The sequence below is a fragment of the Osmerus eperlanus genome, chromosome 11 (assembly GCF_963692335.1).
Source record: "Osmerus eperlanus chromosome 11, fOsmEpe2.1, whole genome shotgun sequence".
NCBI classification, from domain to species: domain Eukaryota; kingdom Metazoa; phylum Chordata; class Actinopteri; order Osmeriformes; family Osmeridae; genus Osmerus; species Osmerus eperlanus.
Window position 1 is genome coordinate 11,610,502 of NC_085028.1, and position 20,176 is coordinate 11,630,677.

Genomic DNA, 20,176 nt, shown 5'->3' on the forward strand with positions numbered 1-20,176 from the left:
TGTGTGTGTGTATATGATTGTCAGAAATCACAGATATTTAGGAATATACACCACTTTACATTTATTAAAATAATTCAGATAAAAAAATACTGGTAAAAAGCACACGTACTGTACAGGTCTACCTACTAACAGGGAACAGAGGGGGTGTTTCTGATAGTACAGTTTACTTGGGTGACAGTCATATACCCCAGAAGTTCTCCCAAGATGGCTTCCATGAAAACAACCCTTTACCGCCATCCTGACGCTTTGACAGCCGCAGCATGTCCCTCCCCTGGTCTCAGCAGTGCAACATGAAGCCCCAGTAGGTGACGTGACGTATGGCAGACAGCCTTGACGTGTTGGGCCTGTACGACTCCACACCGCCCTCTGTGATACAGATCTCTGTGTGACTAAGTGAATGTTCCAGCCCTGGTCCACAATAGCCCTTCATAAGTATATAGTTGCAGTGACAGTACTGCTGGTTGTGCTTGTTGTGGTTCCTTGGTCCCTGCTGCCCCCCCCCTCCACAGTGGGCCACTCCTCAGTAATGGTAGACTTTAATCTGGTTGTTGTCATCCAGACCCAGCTGGACTAAGCCACTCATGGCGGCGGGGGTTCGATAACGTGTTAAAAGCGGCCTGAAAAAGGTCACTGGTTAAGGCCAACTTTGACACAGACGAAGACAATCAATCAAGAAAGGGAGGATCTTTTGTGTGTGTGTGTGTGTGTGTGTGAAGACGTTAGAGGATACACAGTGGGATTGTGTGTGTGTGTGTGAAGACATTAGAGGATACACAGTGGGATCTTGTGTGTGTGTGTGTGTGTGAAGATGTTAGAGGATACACAGTGGGATCTTGTGTGTGTGTGTGTGTGAAGACGTTAGAGGATACACAGTGGGATCTTGTGTGTGTGTGTGTGTGTGAAGACGTTAGAGGATACACAGTGGGATCTTTTCTGCGTGTCTCCAGCCATTTCTTGTTGCCATCTATCAGCCCCTGCATCCTCTGTCCGTCCACCTCCACTGACCTCTGGCTGGACGCCAGGCTACGAGCCTGCTCACTGCAACACACGCGTACCCACGCACACACACAACCCTTAGCATGACGACTGGACATGACTGAGTGCCAGCCGAGGTGTTGATGTTGGGACCTGCTTACCTGGCAGGAGTGTACCCTGAGTAGACAGAGCTGGTCCTTAGAGTGCTGGAGGCCATGGGCTCCACATCTGCCCCTAGACCAGGCACCACACACACACACACACACACACACACACATCGTAACCAGTCATCTTAACCAGTAACCTTTTCAGGCCGCTGATCACCTCACACAACAACAACAAAAACTCTGAAGTCTGCGTTAACAAAGCATAACGTGATGTAACATAACCTAACCTAACATGACGGGTGGCAGCTTAAAAGGGAGATAGAGAGAGCAATGAACCAGTGTACCAGGGAACAGCTTGGTCCAGCGGCTGCTTAGCAGGCCGTCGGCCCCCCGTAGAGGAGGCCCCGCGGTGGGGGTGGTGCCGGGCATGCGGAGGGCGGGGGTGTGGGGGCCCCAGGCCCAGGAGGGTCCGGAGAGGCCCAGCGAGGGGGATGCCAGGGGCTGGGAGAAGGACAGGGGGGTGGGAGTAGGGGTGACCCGGAGCAAGGGGAGGGGTAAGGGGGCGTACGGGGCCTGCCTCTGGGCCAGGGACCCCAGCGCCCCCAGAACCGTGTTGAGCTGCCCTGAGATCTGCTGCAGGGACTCCGTCAACTGCTGCACCTTGGCCGGAACAGTAGGGGGGGTGCCTGGAGAGAGAGAAGAGAAGGAGGGGAGGAGACAGAGAGAGAGAGGGAGAGAGGGAGAGAGAGAGAGAGGGAGAGAGAGAGAGAGAGAAGAGAAGGAGGGGAGACAGAGAGAGAGAGAGAGAGAGAGAGAGAGAGAGAGAGAGAGAGAGAGAGAGAGAGAGAGAGAGAGAGAGAGAGAGGGAGGGAGAGAAAGAAATATAGATATAGTAATAATGGCGTGAATGTTAGTGTTTATGACAGTCGTGGTGTGATCAAGGCAACAGAAAAGTGTAAAGTGGAGCACACATGAAGTGATTCATGTTAATGTTGGTATGCTTAAGTAAGCATAATGGCAGTAATATGCCGTGTGTGGAGTACTCCCATCTTTTATGAGGCCTTCAGAGCATGGCGAGGTTTCCGAACGCCTTTGATGATGATGGAAGTGTAGTGTGGAAAATTGTGCAGATTCCACGAAGAAAGACCTTGTCAAAGCTCCGCGCAAAGACTGTAATAGCTAATCTGAGATTCCCGCTTTCTGGTAAATGTTTGACACATGTAAACTACCGTACCGGGAGTCAGGTGGCTGAGCGGTTAGGGAAGCGGGCTAGTAATCTGAAGGTTGCCAGTTCGATTCCCCGGCTGTGCCAAATGACGTTGTATCCTTGGGCAAGGCACTTCACCCTACTTGCCTCGGGGAGAATGTCCCTGTACTTAATGTAAGTCGCTCTGGATAAGAGCGTCTGCTAAATGACTAAATGTAAATGTATTAAAGGCAGTTGTCACAATATTTTAATCATCTTAATTGGATTGACACAATAATCGCAGACTTGGCAGTAATGGCAGTAATGAGGGTGTGAAACACGGCCTGTGTGTGTGTGTGTGTGTGTGTGTGGGGGCCAGAACAGGAGCGGGCGCCCGTCTCACCGGTGCCGTTGTGGACGTCCACGCTGCTCAGGTCCGAGTCGGACACGTCGAACGTCACCTTCCTGTCGGCGGACATCCTGGCCAGCTCTTCAGACAGAGGCTGGGGCAGAGATGGGAAATCACTGACACACACACACACACACACACTCTAATATCGCTCTGTTTCACGTGCGGAGGGCCCTGACTAATGCTTCAGCTGAGAGGGATAGGCGAGAGGGTCCAGCAGAGGCTGGGGGGGAGAGTGTGGGGGGGGGGGTTACCTGCTAGGCACGGGAGGCTCTCACTAAGACAATGCAACAGCCTTGGTTCCGTGTACGGGCCTACGGCTCACGCTGGGCTGACATTCTGGGTGTTTGGTGTGGTCTGTGTGTAGCGGGGTTAGCTACCTCCTCCACCACGGAGGTCTCCAGCTGCTGCAGTTTCTCCTCTTTGGTCCTCAGGAGAACGTTCCCCCTCTGGATGGTCAACATCAAGTTCTCCACTTCAGTGGCCTCCTGGGAGAGAGAAGACAGGAGAGAGAGAAGACAGGAGAGAGAGAGAGAGAGAGAGAGAGAGAGAGAGAGAGAGAGAGAGAGAGAGAGAGAGAGAGAGAGAGAGAGAGAGAGAGATAATAGTAGAAGAGCCAGGCGGCCATAAAGACAAGGAAATATGGGGAAGAAGAGAAAGAAGAAAAAAGGGAATCATGAAGACGAGCATCAACGTGGGTGAGCTGTCGTTACAGCTCACCCACGTATCTCACTGTATCTCACTGAAGGCCTGATTAGAAGCTGGGAGAGGGGAGGAGTCACACTTACTCTTACCTGCTGCAGGTTCCGGAACATCTCCTGAGTGCTGGGGTCCTGAGGGCAGCTGGACTGGGCTGCCTGCAGCGCTGACTGTCTCTTGCTCAGGCGGCCGTTCTCCCTGTCCAGGAACTGGCGGGCTTTGTGAATGGACATGCCCTCGTTGGAGATGTACTGACGCAGGCTGGCGGGAGGGTCGGAGGGGGAGAAGGGGAGGAGACGGAGGGAGGGAGGGAGGGAGAGGGGGAGAGGGGGATGAAGGAATAGAGGAAAAAGTCCGTAAAAAAGTACTCTCCATAACAGTCATGCGTGCACACACACACACACACACACGCTTGCGTTTCCTCACTCTTCCAGGCTGCTGTCGCTGGACACGGGGAGGGGGGAGAGAGGGTGGTCCTCCAGGTCCTGCAGACGGAGGGACTTCTGTCTGTCGTCACTAGAGGGCGCTGGTGCCCTCTCCTCCTCCTCCTGTCTCAGGACACTGCTGGCTCTGGGAGGGACCCTCTTGACCTCGCTCTTCTCCAGATCACTGCAGCCACAGCACAACGGTTACTGACGTCATGCTTGAATGGACGTTTGAAGAATTACGTGCAAAGGTCCATCGGTTGACCATGAGGTAGTTGCGAGGTCGGAGAGATTGTGTGCATGCATGTGTGTGTGTCTGTGTTACATGTGTATGTGTGCGTGTGTATTTTGTGTGTGCGTGTATGTATGTGTAGGCATGTTTGTGTGTGTGTGTGTGTGTGTGTGTGAGCGCGCAGCACCTGACTCTCCGGCTGAGTCGCTCCTGCAGCAGCTCCACCTTGCTCTCCAGCTGGTCCCTGTCCTCCTTCATCCTCCTGCCCTCCTCCCTCGCCTTCTCCCTCTCCCCTCTCATCCTCTCCACCTCCTCCCGTGCCTGGGCCCTCTCCTCCTTCGCTCGCTCCGCGTCCTGCCTGGCTCTGTCTCTCTCCTCCCTCGCCCTCTCCAGATCCTCCCTCAGTCCATCTCTCTCCTGCATCACCCGTGACAGACCCTGGAATCACACACACACACACACATCAGCATCAAGAGGACAACAGCAGATAGTGAGGATTATGACGATGAGGATGGAGAGAACGTGAATCTTCACCTCCAGTCCTCGGTCCACCTCTCCCTCCTCCTCTCCAAGTTGGCTCCTCCTCTTCTTCAGGTCTGCTGCCTGGAGAGCAGGTCACATGAGGGGTCTGGTAAGGAACCGTGGTGAGTGTACGAGTGGGCGGGCGGCATGTGAATCTGTGTTTGATTACCCTGGTCTGCAGCATGACCTCCTGGCTCTTTATGTCCCTGGCTCTCAGCTTCAACTTGTCTGACAGCTCCTGCAGGTCTGCCTCCTGAAAAAAAAACACACACACACACACACACACACACAAACAGGAGGAGGACAAGAAGGATGAAACCGATTTGTGTGTGTGTGGGAGAGAGAGAGAGCGCGCGTGTGTGTGTGTCTTTCCCAACCTTGCAGGCGTGTGTTTGTCGTGCCTTGCTGAGCTGGGAGGAGAGCTGGGAGGAGAGCCTCTCCAGCTGGGTGCTGTGGGAGGCCTGCAGGCGCTCTCTCTCCTCCTGCAGCTCGCCCATCAGACGCTCCCGCTGGACGCTCTCCTGGAGGACGGCCGGAAGAGAGGGAGAGAGGGAGGGAGACAGACAGACAGAGAGAGAGGGAGAAAGAGTGAGGGAGACCCGGGAGAGCGAGAGAGATTTGGGATGTGTGGATGTTCTCTGCAGTCAGGTGTGACTGGGCAGGGGGGGGGCCCCGAGACTGAGCGGCGTCTGACCTCGTCCAGGTGTCTCTCTCTGATGGCGTTCAGCTCTCTGCGGTGCTCGTCTCTGAGCTGCTCCAACTTCCTGTTGTGGTCTCGCTGAACTTCCTCCCGCACTTCCTGCATGACATCACCCAACTGGGCATGTGCGGTCGGGGAGAATGATGCAGGGCAGAAATTCACAGACAAACAACATTCTGGGTATTTTATAACATTTCTAGCTTGTGTGTGAGTGTGTGTGTGTGTGTGTGAGAGTGTGTGTGTTCACCTCTCTCTGGTACTCTGCCAGCTGCTGTCCTGGGCCAGGGCTCTTCTGCTCCCTCCTTCTTTCACTGCCTCTGGCCTGAACAACAACACACACACACATCCTCAACACAGGCTTGGCCACCACACACTCCAGCAGGGCATGACTAAACGTCCACGCATATAGTCATCAACGGTGAGTTCAATAGTTCACATCTCGGGTTGCATGACTAGTCCACCGCATGGGCGTTATTCTCACCTCCTGTTTGAGGGAGTCCAGTTGCTCCTCCCTGTCGGCCAATAGCCTCCGCCTCTCCGCCCGAAGCTCCTCCTCTGACTCCGCCTTCAGACGCTCCAGGTTCTGCCTCCTCTGAGTCTCCAGGTTCTCAAGCTCCGCCCCCCGGTCTGCCTCCAGGGCAGCCCGCAGCTCTCTGAGCACGGTCTCCCCCTCCTCTCTGACACACACACACACAGACAGTCAGACACAGGGTCACCAGTCCTATTCCGTGGTGTGTGTGTGTGCACGTTGTGGTGAAGGGGCCGGGGGAGGTGAACCGTGCTGACCTGAGCGTGCGTTGCTGGTGCTCCCTCTCCTTCAGGGCGGTCTCTCTCAGCTGCTGTAGCCTGCTCTCCGACTCCACACGCAGCCTGCTCTCCTCCCCTCGGTCCTTCTCCTGGAGACGCTGCCTCAGAGCCCTGGAGCGCGCACACACACACACACACACACACACACACAGAGACCAGAGATGACCAGGCATGTCACACAGCCTTAGGCGTAAACGTTGAGTCAGACGCCCGCGGCAGCACCCGCGTCACCAGAGAGTCTCCAGCCGACACAGTTGCAAGGGTCCTATGCGGCTCGGCTCAAGCACACTGACCTGACCCTCTCCTCGCTCTCCTCCCTCAGCCTCCGCTCCTCCTCCTCCTCCTCCCTCCTCAGCTCCTCTCCCAGCGCCCTCGTCTTCTCCTCCCTGTCCCGCCGCGCACGCTCCCTCTCCTCCGCCGCCCGCCTCTCCGTCTCCCTCGTCTCCCGCTCCTCGTCCGGGGTGTCCCTGGTCGGGCTCTGGGCCTCTTGGCGCTGGGCGCGGGGCGTGCGGACCAGCCTGCCCCTGGCCGTCTCCTGGAGGACCCCCAGACTGGCGCTCACGCTGCCCCCCTCGGCACGCGGGCGCTGCGCCTCGGAGTGGGAGGGGCTGCTGGCCTGGGAGGAGCTGAGCTCCATGCTTGCGGCCTTGAGACGCCTGAGGGAGGAGAGGGGAGGGACTCACTCATGGGCCCACAGAGTTGCTTGGCAAACACAGGTCTGTGTAGCCTGTGCCTACGCCGCGGTGTCGTTGTTGAAGTACTCACTTTTCAGCAGCTTCTGCCCTCTTCCTCCTCTCGTCCCTCTCTTCCTCCTCCTTGAATGAGTCCTTCCCTTCTTTTTCCTGGGGAGAAAAGAGGAGAGAGACTTCCGTTCGTCAAACTGTTGGGAGCGGCTATCTGACACTCCCACTGACGAGAGTGAGGGAAGGTTGTCCAATAGCTCAGTGCAGTACGGCAACTGCTACACTGTGACTGGGTCTTGGACGAGTATGCAGAGGTGTTGTGATTGGATGTCTGAGTCTGTGATAGGGCAGGTGGGCTGACCGCAGGGGAAAGGTCTTCCAGGTCCAGAACCTTCTCTGACAGCTTGGAGCGGAACCCAGTCTGGAACAAAGACATGCAACACCATTAGCCTGACTCACCACTTCACAACAGTAATGAATGATACATTGTATTCATTTAGCAGACTTAAATCCAAAGCGATGTACAGTACAGTGGGGAATTTGAACCCTGTGATCTATTAATCTGCACTCTAAAGCTCTAACCACTGAGCTATACCCTCCCAATGTGTAACAAAGTCCTGCGCTGATTCTCTAAGATTTCTAACTGTACCTTGATGTCGTCCGTTGAGGATGAAGCCACCTCTATGTGTTCACTGGCCTCGGACTGCAGACACACACACACGCAGTTAGCAGTGATATACAACGGTATGTTCAAATATACCTCTAAATGTATACACCCCCAGTCCCATATGCACACCAAGGCAGACAAGAGGAGTGAGGCGCCCAGCTGTAACCAGTGACGGACACACACAGGCAGGGGCCGCTAGTCAACACTACCACACAGCAGCCAGGAGAGAGCAGCAGGACTGGAGGTGGGAGAGAGGTGTCTGAGAGGGTGAGACCTGCCTGCCAGGGGGGGTGGGTGAAGGGGGGAGGAAGGCCTGAGACAGGGGAGTTTCTCCATGGAGGCCCACAGACGCTGCCTTGGGGGGTGTCAGTTGTCAGGGGGGTTTTGGGCTCTGTACTGATGTGGCCACTGATTGGTAAAGAAAATAGGCGTGGCCTGATGAACCCCCGGGAGAGACGGAAACCGTCCACAGGTGCGAGTTGCATGAGTGGGAGACACCGATTGGCTGCAGGCTCGCTGGACGAGCTGTCGATTGGTTTAATCTCCCACTGCTAGACTGCGCTCTGGGGAAAGGGGGCTTGCATGTGAGGGGCTGCCCCCCCTCCTGTCTGAGGGGCGGGGAGGGCAGAGGCGTGTGAAGGCGTAAGGAGGAGGGAGGGAGGGGCAGGGGGGCGGGCAGCACGCAGGCGGGTGGGCACACAGCCGGAGCACACCACCGAACCATACCTCAGCCAGAGAGGGGCATGATTGGAGCGCGCTCTTCTCCTTGCCAACGCTCCCTTCCTGTCTGTCTAACGAGGTTAGGTCCGGCGGTTTCCCTGGCGCCAGGGCGGCGGCTTGGACTGTTCCCTGTCCAACGCTTTCAATCGCTTCCTCTTCCTGGTCTGGCGTGTCTGAGGCAGCATCGGTTTGGTCCTTTTCTTGGCCCTCTCCCCCACGCTCCCCCTCTTGACTTTGCACACACCTCTCCACCCCCTCTTCCTCCTCCCTCCCCCGGCTCGCCTCTTGTTCGTCCGTTCCCCGTCCTCGACCCGGCGAACACCTCTCTTTCCCCTCACCCTCATCGCTAGCCTTCCCGCTTTGGCCCTGAACGCGCCCGTCTTCCTCCTCCCTGCCTTCGCCCTCCTCTTGCTGGTCGTCACGCCTCCCCTCGTCTCCCTCTGCCTCGCTTTCGCTGTCCCCCGAGTCCGCTCGCCTCCCCTCTGCGCTCTCCTCCCCGCCTTCCTCCTCCCCGTCTCTCTCCCTCTCCTCGTCCTCGCTCTTCGCGCGTCTCTCTATGGCTCCATCGCTGTCCTCCTCCGCCCCCTCTCCCTGACACTGAGCAGGCCTTCTGGCCATCTGAAGGAGGTTCTTCGCTCTGGCTTTTTGGTTTTCTTTTCGGCCTCTCTCAAAACATCTCTCTAGCTCCTCCTCCTCTCCTTCCAGTTCTGCCTCATCTGCCTCTCTTCCCTCCATCTCCTCCTTTCCTTCCAGCTCTGCCTCATCTGCCTCTCTTCCCTCCATCTCCTCCTCTCCTTCCAGCTCTGCCTCATCTGCCTCTCTTCCCTCCATCTCCTCCTCTCCTTCCAGTTCTGCCTCATCTGCCTCTCTTCCCTCCATCTCCTCCTCTCTTTCCAGTTCTGCCTCATCTGCCTCTCTTCCCTCCATCTCCTCCTCTCCTTCCAGTTCTGCCTCTCTTCCCTCCATCTCCTCCTCTCCTTCCAGTTCTGCCTCATCTGCCTCTCTTCCCTCCATATCCTCCTCCTCTTTCATATACCTCTCCACTGCCTCTTCGCTCTCCTCCTCCTCCTCTGGTTTTTGCCCTTCCGTGTCTCTCAGCACCCATCGTTCCACTTTCTCTTCACTTTCTTCCGCCTCTTCATCCTCCCCTTCATCGCCGCGCTCCTCCTCTCCCTCACTCTGTCCGCGTCGCTCCGCAACTTCCTCCTCCCCTGTCCCCTCCTCCCCTGTCCCCTCTTCATCTTCACTCCTAGCACACTGTTCTTCAATCTCGTCGCTTTCTTCTCCCTCTCCTTCCTTCTCTTTGCTGCTGACCCACCTCTCTATGACCTCACTTCCTTCATCTTGTTCATATTTGTCAAGGCCTTCCTCGCTCTTCACTTCCTTGACTTTTTCCTCCATCTTCCCTTCTTCCTCCTCCTCTCTCTCCTCATCCTGTTCCCCCTTCCCCTCCCTGCCATCTTCGACCTCATCCTCCTCCTCTCCCTCGCTCTTCACACACCTCTCTATGACCTCATCCTCCTCCTCTCCCTCGCTCTTCACACACCTCTCTATGACCTCATCCTCCTCCTCTCCCTCGCTCTTCACACACCTCTCTATGACCTCATCCTCCTCCTCTCCCTCGCTCTTCACACACCTCTCTATGACCTCATCTTCCTCCTCTCCCTCGCTCTTCACACACCTCTCTATGACCTCATCCTCCTCCTCTCCCTCGCTCTTCACACACCTCTCTATGACCTCATCCTCCTCCTCTCCCTCGCTCTTCACACACCTCTCTATGACCTCATCCTCCTCCTCTCCCTCGCTCTTCACACACCTCTCTATGACCTCATCACCCTCCTCCTCTTTCTCCTCTTCCTGCACGTACTCGCTGACCTCGGCTTCCGCACCCTTGCATTCCTCCTTTTCTTCTTTCGCCCCTTCCATCTCCTCCCCATTCCTTCTATTCTCTTCCTCGCTTTTTACGCCACTCTCCTCCTCTCCCTCCTCTTCTTCTTCTTCTTCTACACCCTTGCTAAACTCAGCCTCTCCATCCTCTCCCTCCTCCTCTCCCTCCTCCTTGTTCCCCTCCTCCCCTGCGGCCCCTTTCTGGACCTTCACTTGTCCTTCCTCCTCCCAGTGGGCCCCACTCACTCCATACTTCTCCCACTCTCCAGCCTCCTCCTCCTCTTTCCCTTCCTCTCCCTCCTCCCCCCTGTCTGAGAGGCCTGCAGGCTGGGGGGCTGGGCTGAGGGGGGCTGGGCTGGGGGGGCCGGCCCCCGTCCCGCTACGGACTCTGTTGCCCGCAGGAGGAGACGGCCGCGGGCGTCGTCCGCCGAGAGAGTCCTTCGGAAGGGGCCGATCGCGGAGATCCCACAGAGAAAGAGAGAAAGAGGGCGTGCAGAAGACACGGACAGGGGAGGGACAGAAAGAGGGGAGGGGGGTGGACAACAAATTGTGACCCGGAGCCACGCAGAGGATCTGAGTGTCATGCAGTCCACTCATGCAATCCATAGATAGAACCGAACGGTAAGTCAAGTCAACAAACAAACAAACACACACACACGTTAAGGCAAAGTCCGAAAAACAGCACACAGTGTGTACAGACATACACGTGTAACGCTCACACACACGGACACTCACATATACACACACACGACTGAGCGCGTGCAGAGGGGATGGGAGTGACATGAGCGATACGAGCGGGCCTCATCCAACGAGAGAGTCAGACAGCAAAGCAGTAGCAGTGACAGTAGGAGGAGAGCACAACAAACAGGAAGACACACTGGCAGCCGTGGCCGAAGGACAGGTCCCAACAACACAGCAGCTACCAAACCAACCACATCCAGGTCACAGGTCACGGGAGAGATAGATAAGAGACACAAAGAGCCAGAACGGCAAAAAGGTTAGAGGTCACACACCGACGAATGAGACGAGAGAAATGACAGAGCACGTGAAATGCTTCCCAAGCAGATCCCCCAGCAGTCCTTCATAAGGGTGCTGGGGTCCATTTATCGTCCAAACATAAGAGCAGAGCCAGTGTCTGCTTATGGATCCAGGCATCTGTTACTAGGTAGAACTAGATATTGAGGGGACAATTGCTCATATTTAGGACCTTGCCACTCAACGCAATTTGGGACCATGCTGGGAGACCATGGAATAATGAGATCATGAAAGCGACAGTAAAAGAGAGCTCGGAGACACATCCGGACACGCCTGTGTGTGTGTGTGTGTGTGTGTGTGTGTGTGTGTGTGTGTGTGTGTGTGTGTGTGTGTACCTGTTGGGAAGGGGGATCAGGGCTGTGGTCTCCAGACAACGCCAGGTCCTGTAGCTCTGGCTCGGTCTTCTCCTCGGGTGGGGCAGCAACACTGGCCTCACTGTCCTGGAGCACACACACAGTGAATACACATACACACATTGCAAGGGTGCCTAACTCTTGTCTTAACACACACACACACACACACACAGTGTGTTTACCTCATACTGCAGCCCTCCTCCCAGAGCGTCCAGGTCCAGATGGAGGTTCTGCAGCAGGCGGGCCGAGCCTCTAGGACTCTGGGAACACAACAACACGCTCAGACGGGACCAGACCCGACAGCCCAGCGGCGGCTGGGACCGACCGACTGAGGACAGGATGTAGAAGAGGTGCAGAAGCCGGCGTCTGCAGCCAGACCAGGCCAGGCCCCTACCTCGTCCTCTGACATGTTGTCCTCCTCCTCGTCGTCCAGGCCCGGCAGGGGCAGGGACACCCGCTCCTCGTGCCGGCCCCCCAGCAGACTGGACCCCAGGCTGGACAGAGGGCCCTGGGGGTGGGGGGAGAGTGGGTAGGTGTGTTTGTGTGTGTCGGAGGGGGCGGGGGGCAGTGCAGAGAGATCTCGTTCAATCAGAGCAATGACATGCATAATGTTTTTTTATTTAATGTTCATTTCTAAAATATGAAATGCGATCATATCCGTTTGAATAGGAGTTGGTCATGCATGTGAGCTCTACAGTATAGGGCGATGTTTGGGGAGTGGGGGTGCAGTCTTACTCCCAAGGGGGTCTTGAGGGGCTCCAGTCCCCCCGAGCTGCCAAGGGACCCCCGCAGGGAAGGAATGGGGCCGGAGGAGGCATCCAGACCCCGCAGAGGGGCCAGGCTTCCCAGCGGAGCCTGCAGTGGCCCTCGGGAAGAGCTCAAAGGCTAGAGGGCAAAAACACACGGACACAAGCACACACGACATTTAGAACCTTGGGATATTCATTCCAGCATTCTGTGAGGCAACTCGTTCCAGATATATAAAAGATAAAATCGGTATAGATAAAGTTGATCCACTTCTGTTCTGCTTCCGTTTGTTTTCTGAGGACGTACCTGCTGCTGGTCTACCTGAAGTCTGTCTGCCTTGCCCTGCTCTGCTGGGCCTCCCATGTTCTCTCCTATACTCTGACTTTCTGCTAACTGGTTTGAGGGGGAAAGGGGGGTTTGGGAAGCCGAAAGGGGAACAGCGGGCCGATTCTGGAGGCGAGGCCCCAGGACCTGGACGAGACCTTTGCCCTCCTTGTCCTCCGCATCCCAGCAGGCCCCCGAGTCATCTCCACTTCTCTCCCAGCGCCTCTTAACCCACCTGGCTCGCCGCTGTGCTCCCCACCGACACTCCTCCACCAGCTCAGCTATAAGGCACCCCACACTTTCCTCCAGTCCTCCAGGTCCTCCTGCCTCTCCTGGGCCTGAACACAGGCACTCTCTACCCTTCCCTCCTACACCTCGTCCACTACCTCCGTCTACCTCCGTTTCCCTACCCTCCGGGGAAGTGAGAGCCAGGCCACAGCCCACGTCCACCCGCTCGTCCCACTCCGAGGCCCTCGTGGCCTGCAGGCTCACACTGCCACCGCACCGGGGGGGTGAAAGCACGGGGGGGCTGGGAAAGGGCTTGGAAAGAAGGGGAGAAAGCTGCGAATGCCTCTCCGGGAGCGCCTCCCAGACGCCCCTGGAGGAGGTGACAGGGTGGCCCAGGATCTCCTGGGCGTCTGCCAGGGCCTTGCTACTGCGGACAGCGCCCTCCAGGGGGCCGAGAGAGGACAGGGGGGCCAAGCCGCGGGAGGGCAGGGGGGGCAAGGAGAGAAGGAGCAGGGAGGCTGGCACTGTGGGTCTCTGTGAGGGAAGGTTGGAGTGTTTGGAGTCGGACTGCAGAGAGGACGAGGAGGACCTCTCTGATTGGATGCCTGCCTGTCTTATTTCTGTCTGGCTCTTCCTTCCTGCACTCTGTTCACAGGAGGATAGGTTGGTGAAAAAAACTGGTCTGTATCAAGGGACATTTAATCTAATCTGGAACAACCTTAATACGTTTCCACGCGGAGCAGCACAATCATACACAGTATTTCAAACATAGACCCCCCAAAATCTGTTTACCCCTTTGGGCTTGAGAATGTCGCCCTCCTTTTTCTTCTTGCCCTTCTTTTCCTTCTTGTCTTTCTTCTTCTTCTCCTTGTCCTTCCTGCCCGTGGCGGCGGCGGTACCGGGCCGCGGCTGGGCGCGCTGGCGCTCCGTGTCCACCAGGCGGCGGTACTGCTCGTCACAGGGGTGGTCCCAGGTGGACTGGCCCGAGGAGAAGTTGAAGTAGTACACGTCCCCCGTCACGTCCTGACTGCCAGGAGGGGGGGAGGAGGGGGGGGAGGGGATGGGAGGGGAGGGGGGAGAGGAGGGGGTCACTTCAGCACCTCAGAGCCCGGAGAGGGGAGAGAGATCGGTGGGTGAAGGTAAACACGTGGGAACACATGGGAAGTAGCTAGCAGTGTTTTTGCTCTAGTCTGACAGGAGGCACACACTGTTCTTTTCTTTCCGTGACACAGACATGGCTTTTGGGGATCTGGGGTTTACCAGACTTCCCAAGGGACTCAAAATGATTTGGAGGTCGATACTGGAAAAATCTGAAATAAGGGAGCTCTCCCTGAGATCCATGGATCATTACGAATACACCAGCCTGTCAGCAAGTCCCCACCCTGGCTTCCAGTACGTCCTTACCAGGGCTTCCACTCTGCAGGCAGTGGGGCCACGATGCCCTCCCTGGCCAGCCATAGGAGTTCCGGCTCACAATCGGGATCAATGCCAATCTCTCTTGCGTACTCGTGGATCTCTGACAAAGAGGAGGCGAAGGCAGAGTGGAAGGAAACAAACAAACAAACAAATATGAGACTTCATATTTGAAGTTTGGAAACTGATGTGCACGCACCACAGAGAGGATGTAGACTTAGCTTCAGTTCTATCCAATACATTATGTTAATACTGTTTGTAATTACTGTTGGTAATAGTGTCCAGGTAACTCCATGTGCACAATTACAAAATAATTTTAAACTAACGTTGCACCCAATAAACTATACACAACAGCAATGAATGATGCAATTGGCTTCCTCTGTATTTGACATCAAACAAATGTATCTGTATATATACTGTATAAATACTATTAAATAGCTAACGTAATGCATCACTGATGCTGATGTAGGATAGAGATCTGTAGAGAAACATGTATATGTGCCTTAATCAGAAGTGTAGTATTCTAATAGCAACTTGCAACTACTGGTATCAATCTACATGATCGAGTCGTACCTTGTTCAGAGGGGATATAGTTCTCATCATAGTCTTCTTCCAAGATCAGCTGGTCTCCTATCTGAAGAGCAGCTGCTGTCATGGTTACTGGGAATGGGGAGGAACTGATTTGTTACAACAATGCAAAATAACGGTAAATCAGTCGGTTAATGTATTGTGGTCCAGGTAACTTGCTAGCCGAATCTAACGGTAGCAAGCCTAGAGACCTTATGTAGCAATTTACCTTCGATTATTACCAAGGGAAGTAGACTACAGTAGTCAGTCTAGGTAGTTACTGTAACTAAGCACAAGATAGCCTACAATACATGGCAGCCTCTAACGTTAGCAATTTTGTATGAAAATTGAAGCGAAATATTTACAAAACTATCTCCCTTTCAAGCTAAATGTTATTGTTGTTTTCTTGTTACGTGTGCTGCCGAGGATGCTACTTGCTACTGTTGTAGAGTAACATTGACATCGACATTGTTGGCGTGCCAAATAAATAGTTAGCTGCACTGGCTAGAGCTAGCTAGCTATTAATACTACAGTATTTACCAGGGATTAGCAACAGTAGCAAAGCAGCGAGCTCATCTAAATGAAACAAAACGATTTACTTACCTATTATTCTTGATAGTTTTTACTATCCTAAGAGAAGTCACGAACCTGGAATTAGATTATTGAAAACATTTTACATTACAAGGATTAACTACAGCTAGCTAGCTTTTGTTAGCTTGCTAAAAGTATCAACAACAGGATGATGGCGCTTCTAAGGACGCTTGAGCCCGTTTCCGGTTGTGGCCCCCCTAGCAACCATAAAGCACCCGCCTATTTGATTTCTCATCGGGTATTGGACAAAAACGGGATTTAATCCTGTCAATTGACACGTCACACCGAGTAAAACCAAGTCATTTAATAATAATCCTAAATAGGTTTCCATGTAATCCTGTTATAATTGATATTCCTGCTATACGTATAGTATTTACTGTGTATTTAGAATTAAAGCCACATTAATGGAATGGATATGTTAAACAAATCACATCAAGACAATACCATTAATATCCGTACAGTATGAATCTGTCACATTTTGATAAACTCCTTTGTCAGTTACTTTTTATTATTATGTATTGTATTTCTACAAGATTCCTTAAATGTAATAATAATAAAAAAACTTTGGGATGCTTTGAAAGATTCATTCCGGGCCACAAGATGGCATTGTTTTACTAGTTATTGAAAACTGATACTCAACTGCCGGACAAATGCAACAGACCCAAGACATCCATTTTTCCTCTGATGTCCTTTCCAGTCTCAACACTATCACGCCATGTATATAGTCATTTCACATACTTCTGTCTGTGATGACTGACCATTGTCCAGACCTTTTCCATCCAATCAATTTTATGAGAGGAAAGTCATGGCAAGACCCTTCAAACATATGGCTCGTAAATCTGATCCACTCAAGTATGTCATATTCACCGTCAGATGTGACATTTTCAATTGGTGTCTGATACCGCCATCATCCCTTAGATTTTTTTTTGCTGCTCTAGTCTACATTTTCATGTGTTTCAGTTTGTCCTCACCGATGTGTCACCCCCCCCCCCCCCCCAACAAAAAGTTACATGTTTAGAGATTATAATTCTTCTTCTCCAGAAATGTAGGGAAAAGGTGAAATGGTTCAGGAGGTTTCTTTTTGTCCTGTCCCTTTGAATCAGTCAGTAGACCCGAGACGACTTGAAAACCTTGGAGTATAGTTTTTTGGTTGGGCACATGAGGGAGAGGGAGGGAGAGGGGGCAGTGAAGGTCAGTGCCGGAAGCGTGTCTGTTATTACTAAAAACTGAGCAGCCCTCTGCACCCTTATGAAAGACATGAATGCCTTTGATCCAAATTCAATTACCTAGCAGCCACTATGGGACTGAAACATTCTCAGCGTTTTGTGAGTGATGGGCAATAGTATTTATACTGTGTTCATTATGTAGACAATCTTGAGTTTATTCCTTTTCATAATAAAGCGTTCCAATATTAAATCTAATTGGAAAAAATTCCTGCAACTAAATTGAATGGGACAGAACGCTTTATGGTGGCACAGAAGGACACGTGTAGATAGCAGATGCCATATGCTGACATTTGAACATGTTGTTTTATTCATCTGTGTGAGTCACACGTGAGCGTGTGCGTGCATGCGTTTGTGTGTGTGTTTGCATGAGATTGGTGTTGCAGCTCCATGGACTTGCCTGCTAATTGAAAGAGTTTTGTTTTGTGGTGCATGCACCTGCTTGTTTCCTTCCCCCGAGACCCTTATTGAGAGGGTTTGGCCAAGCACAGCCCCAGGTCCTGGAGGGAGCGATGATGAATGGAATGTGGCCTGAACGCCACAGGATCTGAGCTGTCACAACACCAAAGACACAAACACACCAGGCATTTCTGAGAGGACACAGTGAGAGAAAGGGTGGCGGGGGGCTGGGGTGGATGTGAAGAGTAAAGGGGGTGGGGAGGAGGGTGTGGGGGAGGAGATAGGGGAGGGAGTGGAGGAGAGAGAAAGAGGAGGCCGGTGAGGGAGGAGAGGTTTTAATGTTTATTTAAACTTGTGATGATGCTTTGGACTAAGAAGCTGGATTGCACAATACGTTCCTTGAATTAATGAACATAATGAAGGAAATTGTCTTTTGGAGGTTTGCCTCACATTAACAATGTCCATGCAATTCTTTGTGAGCCACACAATGTCCCTCGGAATGTTGAAAACTAAGATAGGAGATAAAATATCATGTATCATGCAGAACCCCATGATAACTGTTCAAATCCATTAGCTTTTTATAAACAATGTAATTTAATACCCAAACGTCCTTTCTGAGCAAGAATGGCATTTAGCCCTTCTGGCCTGATGATAAATTCATGCCTATCATGACTGTCATGTGATGTCATGACTTTGATCATCCCCTGCCAGGAGAGGGGTAGCAGGGAGGGGGGGCAGTTTAAATAAAGGGTCTAACAGGAAGTATTTGGGCAGTGGAGAGTAAAGTGATACCTTCACGGGAATGACATTGAGGTGATAGAATTAAACCGTGGATGAAACCACCGACGGTGCTGCCAGCGAGGTCCAAGCAGCTAGCAAGAGCCTGTGGCTGTGAGATCCCATGGTGAGATGCTTGTAGGTTCACTATGCAGCTAAAGAGGGAGGACTAAGTCAAAGCTAGTCAGACTTAGACTATATGCTGGCTCAGTCAATGTGGGACAAGGCAAAGGTCAATCCCTGCCTTATCCTGACAATTATGCCAGATTGGGTTACACTGTCGTACACACAGTTCCAATGTGAGCCTAGCAGGCGTTTAATGGTGCTGTGATAGAGATGAACCGTGTCCAAGACAAACAGACATGACCTCTGGTCACAACGAGATCTCGAGCACTATTACACTATCTTGCCAAGTTATAATATGGAATTAAGAAGTTCTGGCACAAAGTACACAGCGCATTGTAGATACCAATTTTCACCCAGGTTCTGGACTTCAAAAGCTGAGACCTCAGAGTAAAGCAGTATCTATTTGGGTGTAGTCTATTGTTAAAAGTCAAAGATAACTGACTGGTACTTGCTGAGCTACTTCTGACCTGCCAGAGGCTGTTGGATACGGGAAGGACAGCTGCACTGAGAGGCACAGCATCAAAACACAAGCCACAGATGTATGCAATTAGAAACATGGTAGACATTTGGGGAGCAAAGGTCCATAAACTTGTAACTTATTACGGTAGATCTAACATGGCCAGAGGGAAGCCTGAAGTCCCAGCAAATGCACTCATAAAGGGCTTTTGGAGTCGAAAATTCTAATATTCAGTTGTTTAGACTGAGTATTTGTCTGGGAAATTGTGATGTCTCACAGGGTTAACTGGAACTATCTGTGTACCTTTAATTTCATTGTTTTCCATTCTCTCGTTCCAGGCAAATGGGTCTCTCTGTCTCTGCAATGGTTTGTGTGTGGGTTTATTGCATACATACAAACACATACTTTTGGGGTAGATTTAGGGAGGCAGGGGGAGGGTGATTTGACTCAATGTGGTTCCAATCATTAGGAAATACCGGGCTTCCTGTTTGTGTAAATATTTTCTTATTTAACTTTTTAAGGAGAAGGCTAGAATAATCATCCCTGACCCCATGGCCCACAGGTTCCACCACCTATCACAGGGCTGGGTTCTCGTCTGCCATGGATGTTGTTGGAACCAGTGGTCTAAACATGCCAGAAGCCATTAAGGATAGATAGTCCAAAGTTCCACTGTGAATTATTGATTTCATTCATATAGGCTAAAGCTTGCAACCATTGCACAATGACAGAGTTCACACCTGACACTTTGTGGTTACGATTCATTCATACTATCTTGTCATTGATTGCATCATCTGTGGGCTGTTTGTTTTGTTAAGATGTCAGGTTCCAGGACGTGTTTACGTCCCATGCACCTGCATTTCTCTGCTAAGACATGATCCTCCACTCGTTCATTCTTTCAACAGGGGGAAACCCAATCTCATGGCTGTCTCTCCCAATCCCTCATTTCACTTCCCTGTCTTTTCCTCGTTCAGCCAGCCTCCTTGCTCTCTCTCTGAGAGGCACCGATGTGTGAGGCAGCTCTCTGAGGAAAGGCTAAACAAACAGGCTGGCCCCTGCACAAAGACTCCGCCACTCACAGACATGTGGCAGCAAAATCCACTCAATCCCTCCTCCCCCCACATACCCCTTCCCCCCCCACACACACACACACCCAGCCACAACTTTGGCCCCTCATACTCCCACCGCTGCCACACAACCGCCCCCCCCCCCTCCCCGCCGCACCCCCCAAGCGGAGCCAAGAGAGGCCGAGGAGATGGAGGAGGAGGGGGAGACCATTCGGATTCCCATTCACCCAGTGTCACCGCCTCACAAAGGGGACCGCGTGACACTGCCACTAAATCAGAGTTAATGGACTCCTTTCTCAGCCCCTGCGAACATGACAGGGGGCGTGCGTGTGAGGGCGGGGGTGGGTGGGCGGATAAAGGGGAAGAGGCTGGTGAGGGTGCCTTCTTGCCCCCTTTGAAGGGGCACATGAGCCCTGTATGATATAGTGCAAGGGAGTCTACTGGGTCTCTATCAGCAGCTATTTGTTGTGAGAAGCTCCATAATTCAGAGGATAAAGTGCAGTTGGACTGGTCGGTGATTTAGGCTAGCTGGATGTTCTTCATATGGTCTGTTTGACTTTCCTGTCACTAATCCTCACAGGCTTTCAGCACAGCTGATTTGTGGGTAAAAAGCAAAACAACAGGACATCAATCATGAGCTACTTTAACAGTTAGACACAGGCTACACAAACCATGTTGCTCCATGGGCCATCCATCAAACTCCCAAATGCAAAGGTACAAACGGGACATGCCATCCCTGAGCCTTGTGGGGAAGATTGTTCATTTGCATGTGAACACTGACACCACAATGAGAAGCCAGACTGGGCGACAGCACATTTTCAGAGGCATTTGTTTTTGCTTCCCTGTAGGGCAG

General features: G+C 52.7%; 1 protein-coding gene across 1 annotated transcript; it reads right to left on the reverse strand.

The window, feature by feature from the left end:
- Positions 1-42: 42 nt before the first annotated feature.
- Positions 43-15,449, reverse strand: LOC134029364 (centrosomal protein of 164 kDa-like). The gene is made up of 29 exons (XM_062473460.1): positions 15,290-15,449; positions 14,693-14,779; positions 14,111-14,222; positions 13,499-13,733; positions 12,143-12,292; positions 11,802-11,915; positions 11,590-11,667; positions 11,390-11,494; positions 10,266-10,457; positions 7,395-7,448; positions 7,011-7,166; positions 6,828-6,904; positions 6,356-6,718; positions 6,042-6,173; positions 5,737-5,932; positions 5,503-5,577; positions 5,250-5,372; positions 4,933-5,076; positions 4,725-4,808; positions 4,568-4,636; positions 4,221-4,471; positions 3,803-3,985; positions 3,472-3,637; positions 3,058-3,165; positions 2,672-2,771; positions 1,427-1,768; positions 1,137-1,209; positions 919-1,038; positions 43-617 (listed from the first exon to the last, which is right to left on the reverse strand). The coding sequence occupies exons 2-29, from the start codon at positions 14,772-14,774 to the stop codon at positions 521-523; spliced, it is 3,981 nt and encodes a 1,326-aa protein (XP_062329444.1). The 5' UTR covers positions 14,775-14,779; positions 15,290-15,449; the 3' UTR covers positions 43-520.
- Positions 15,450-20,176: the final 4,727 nt, after the last annotated feature.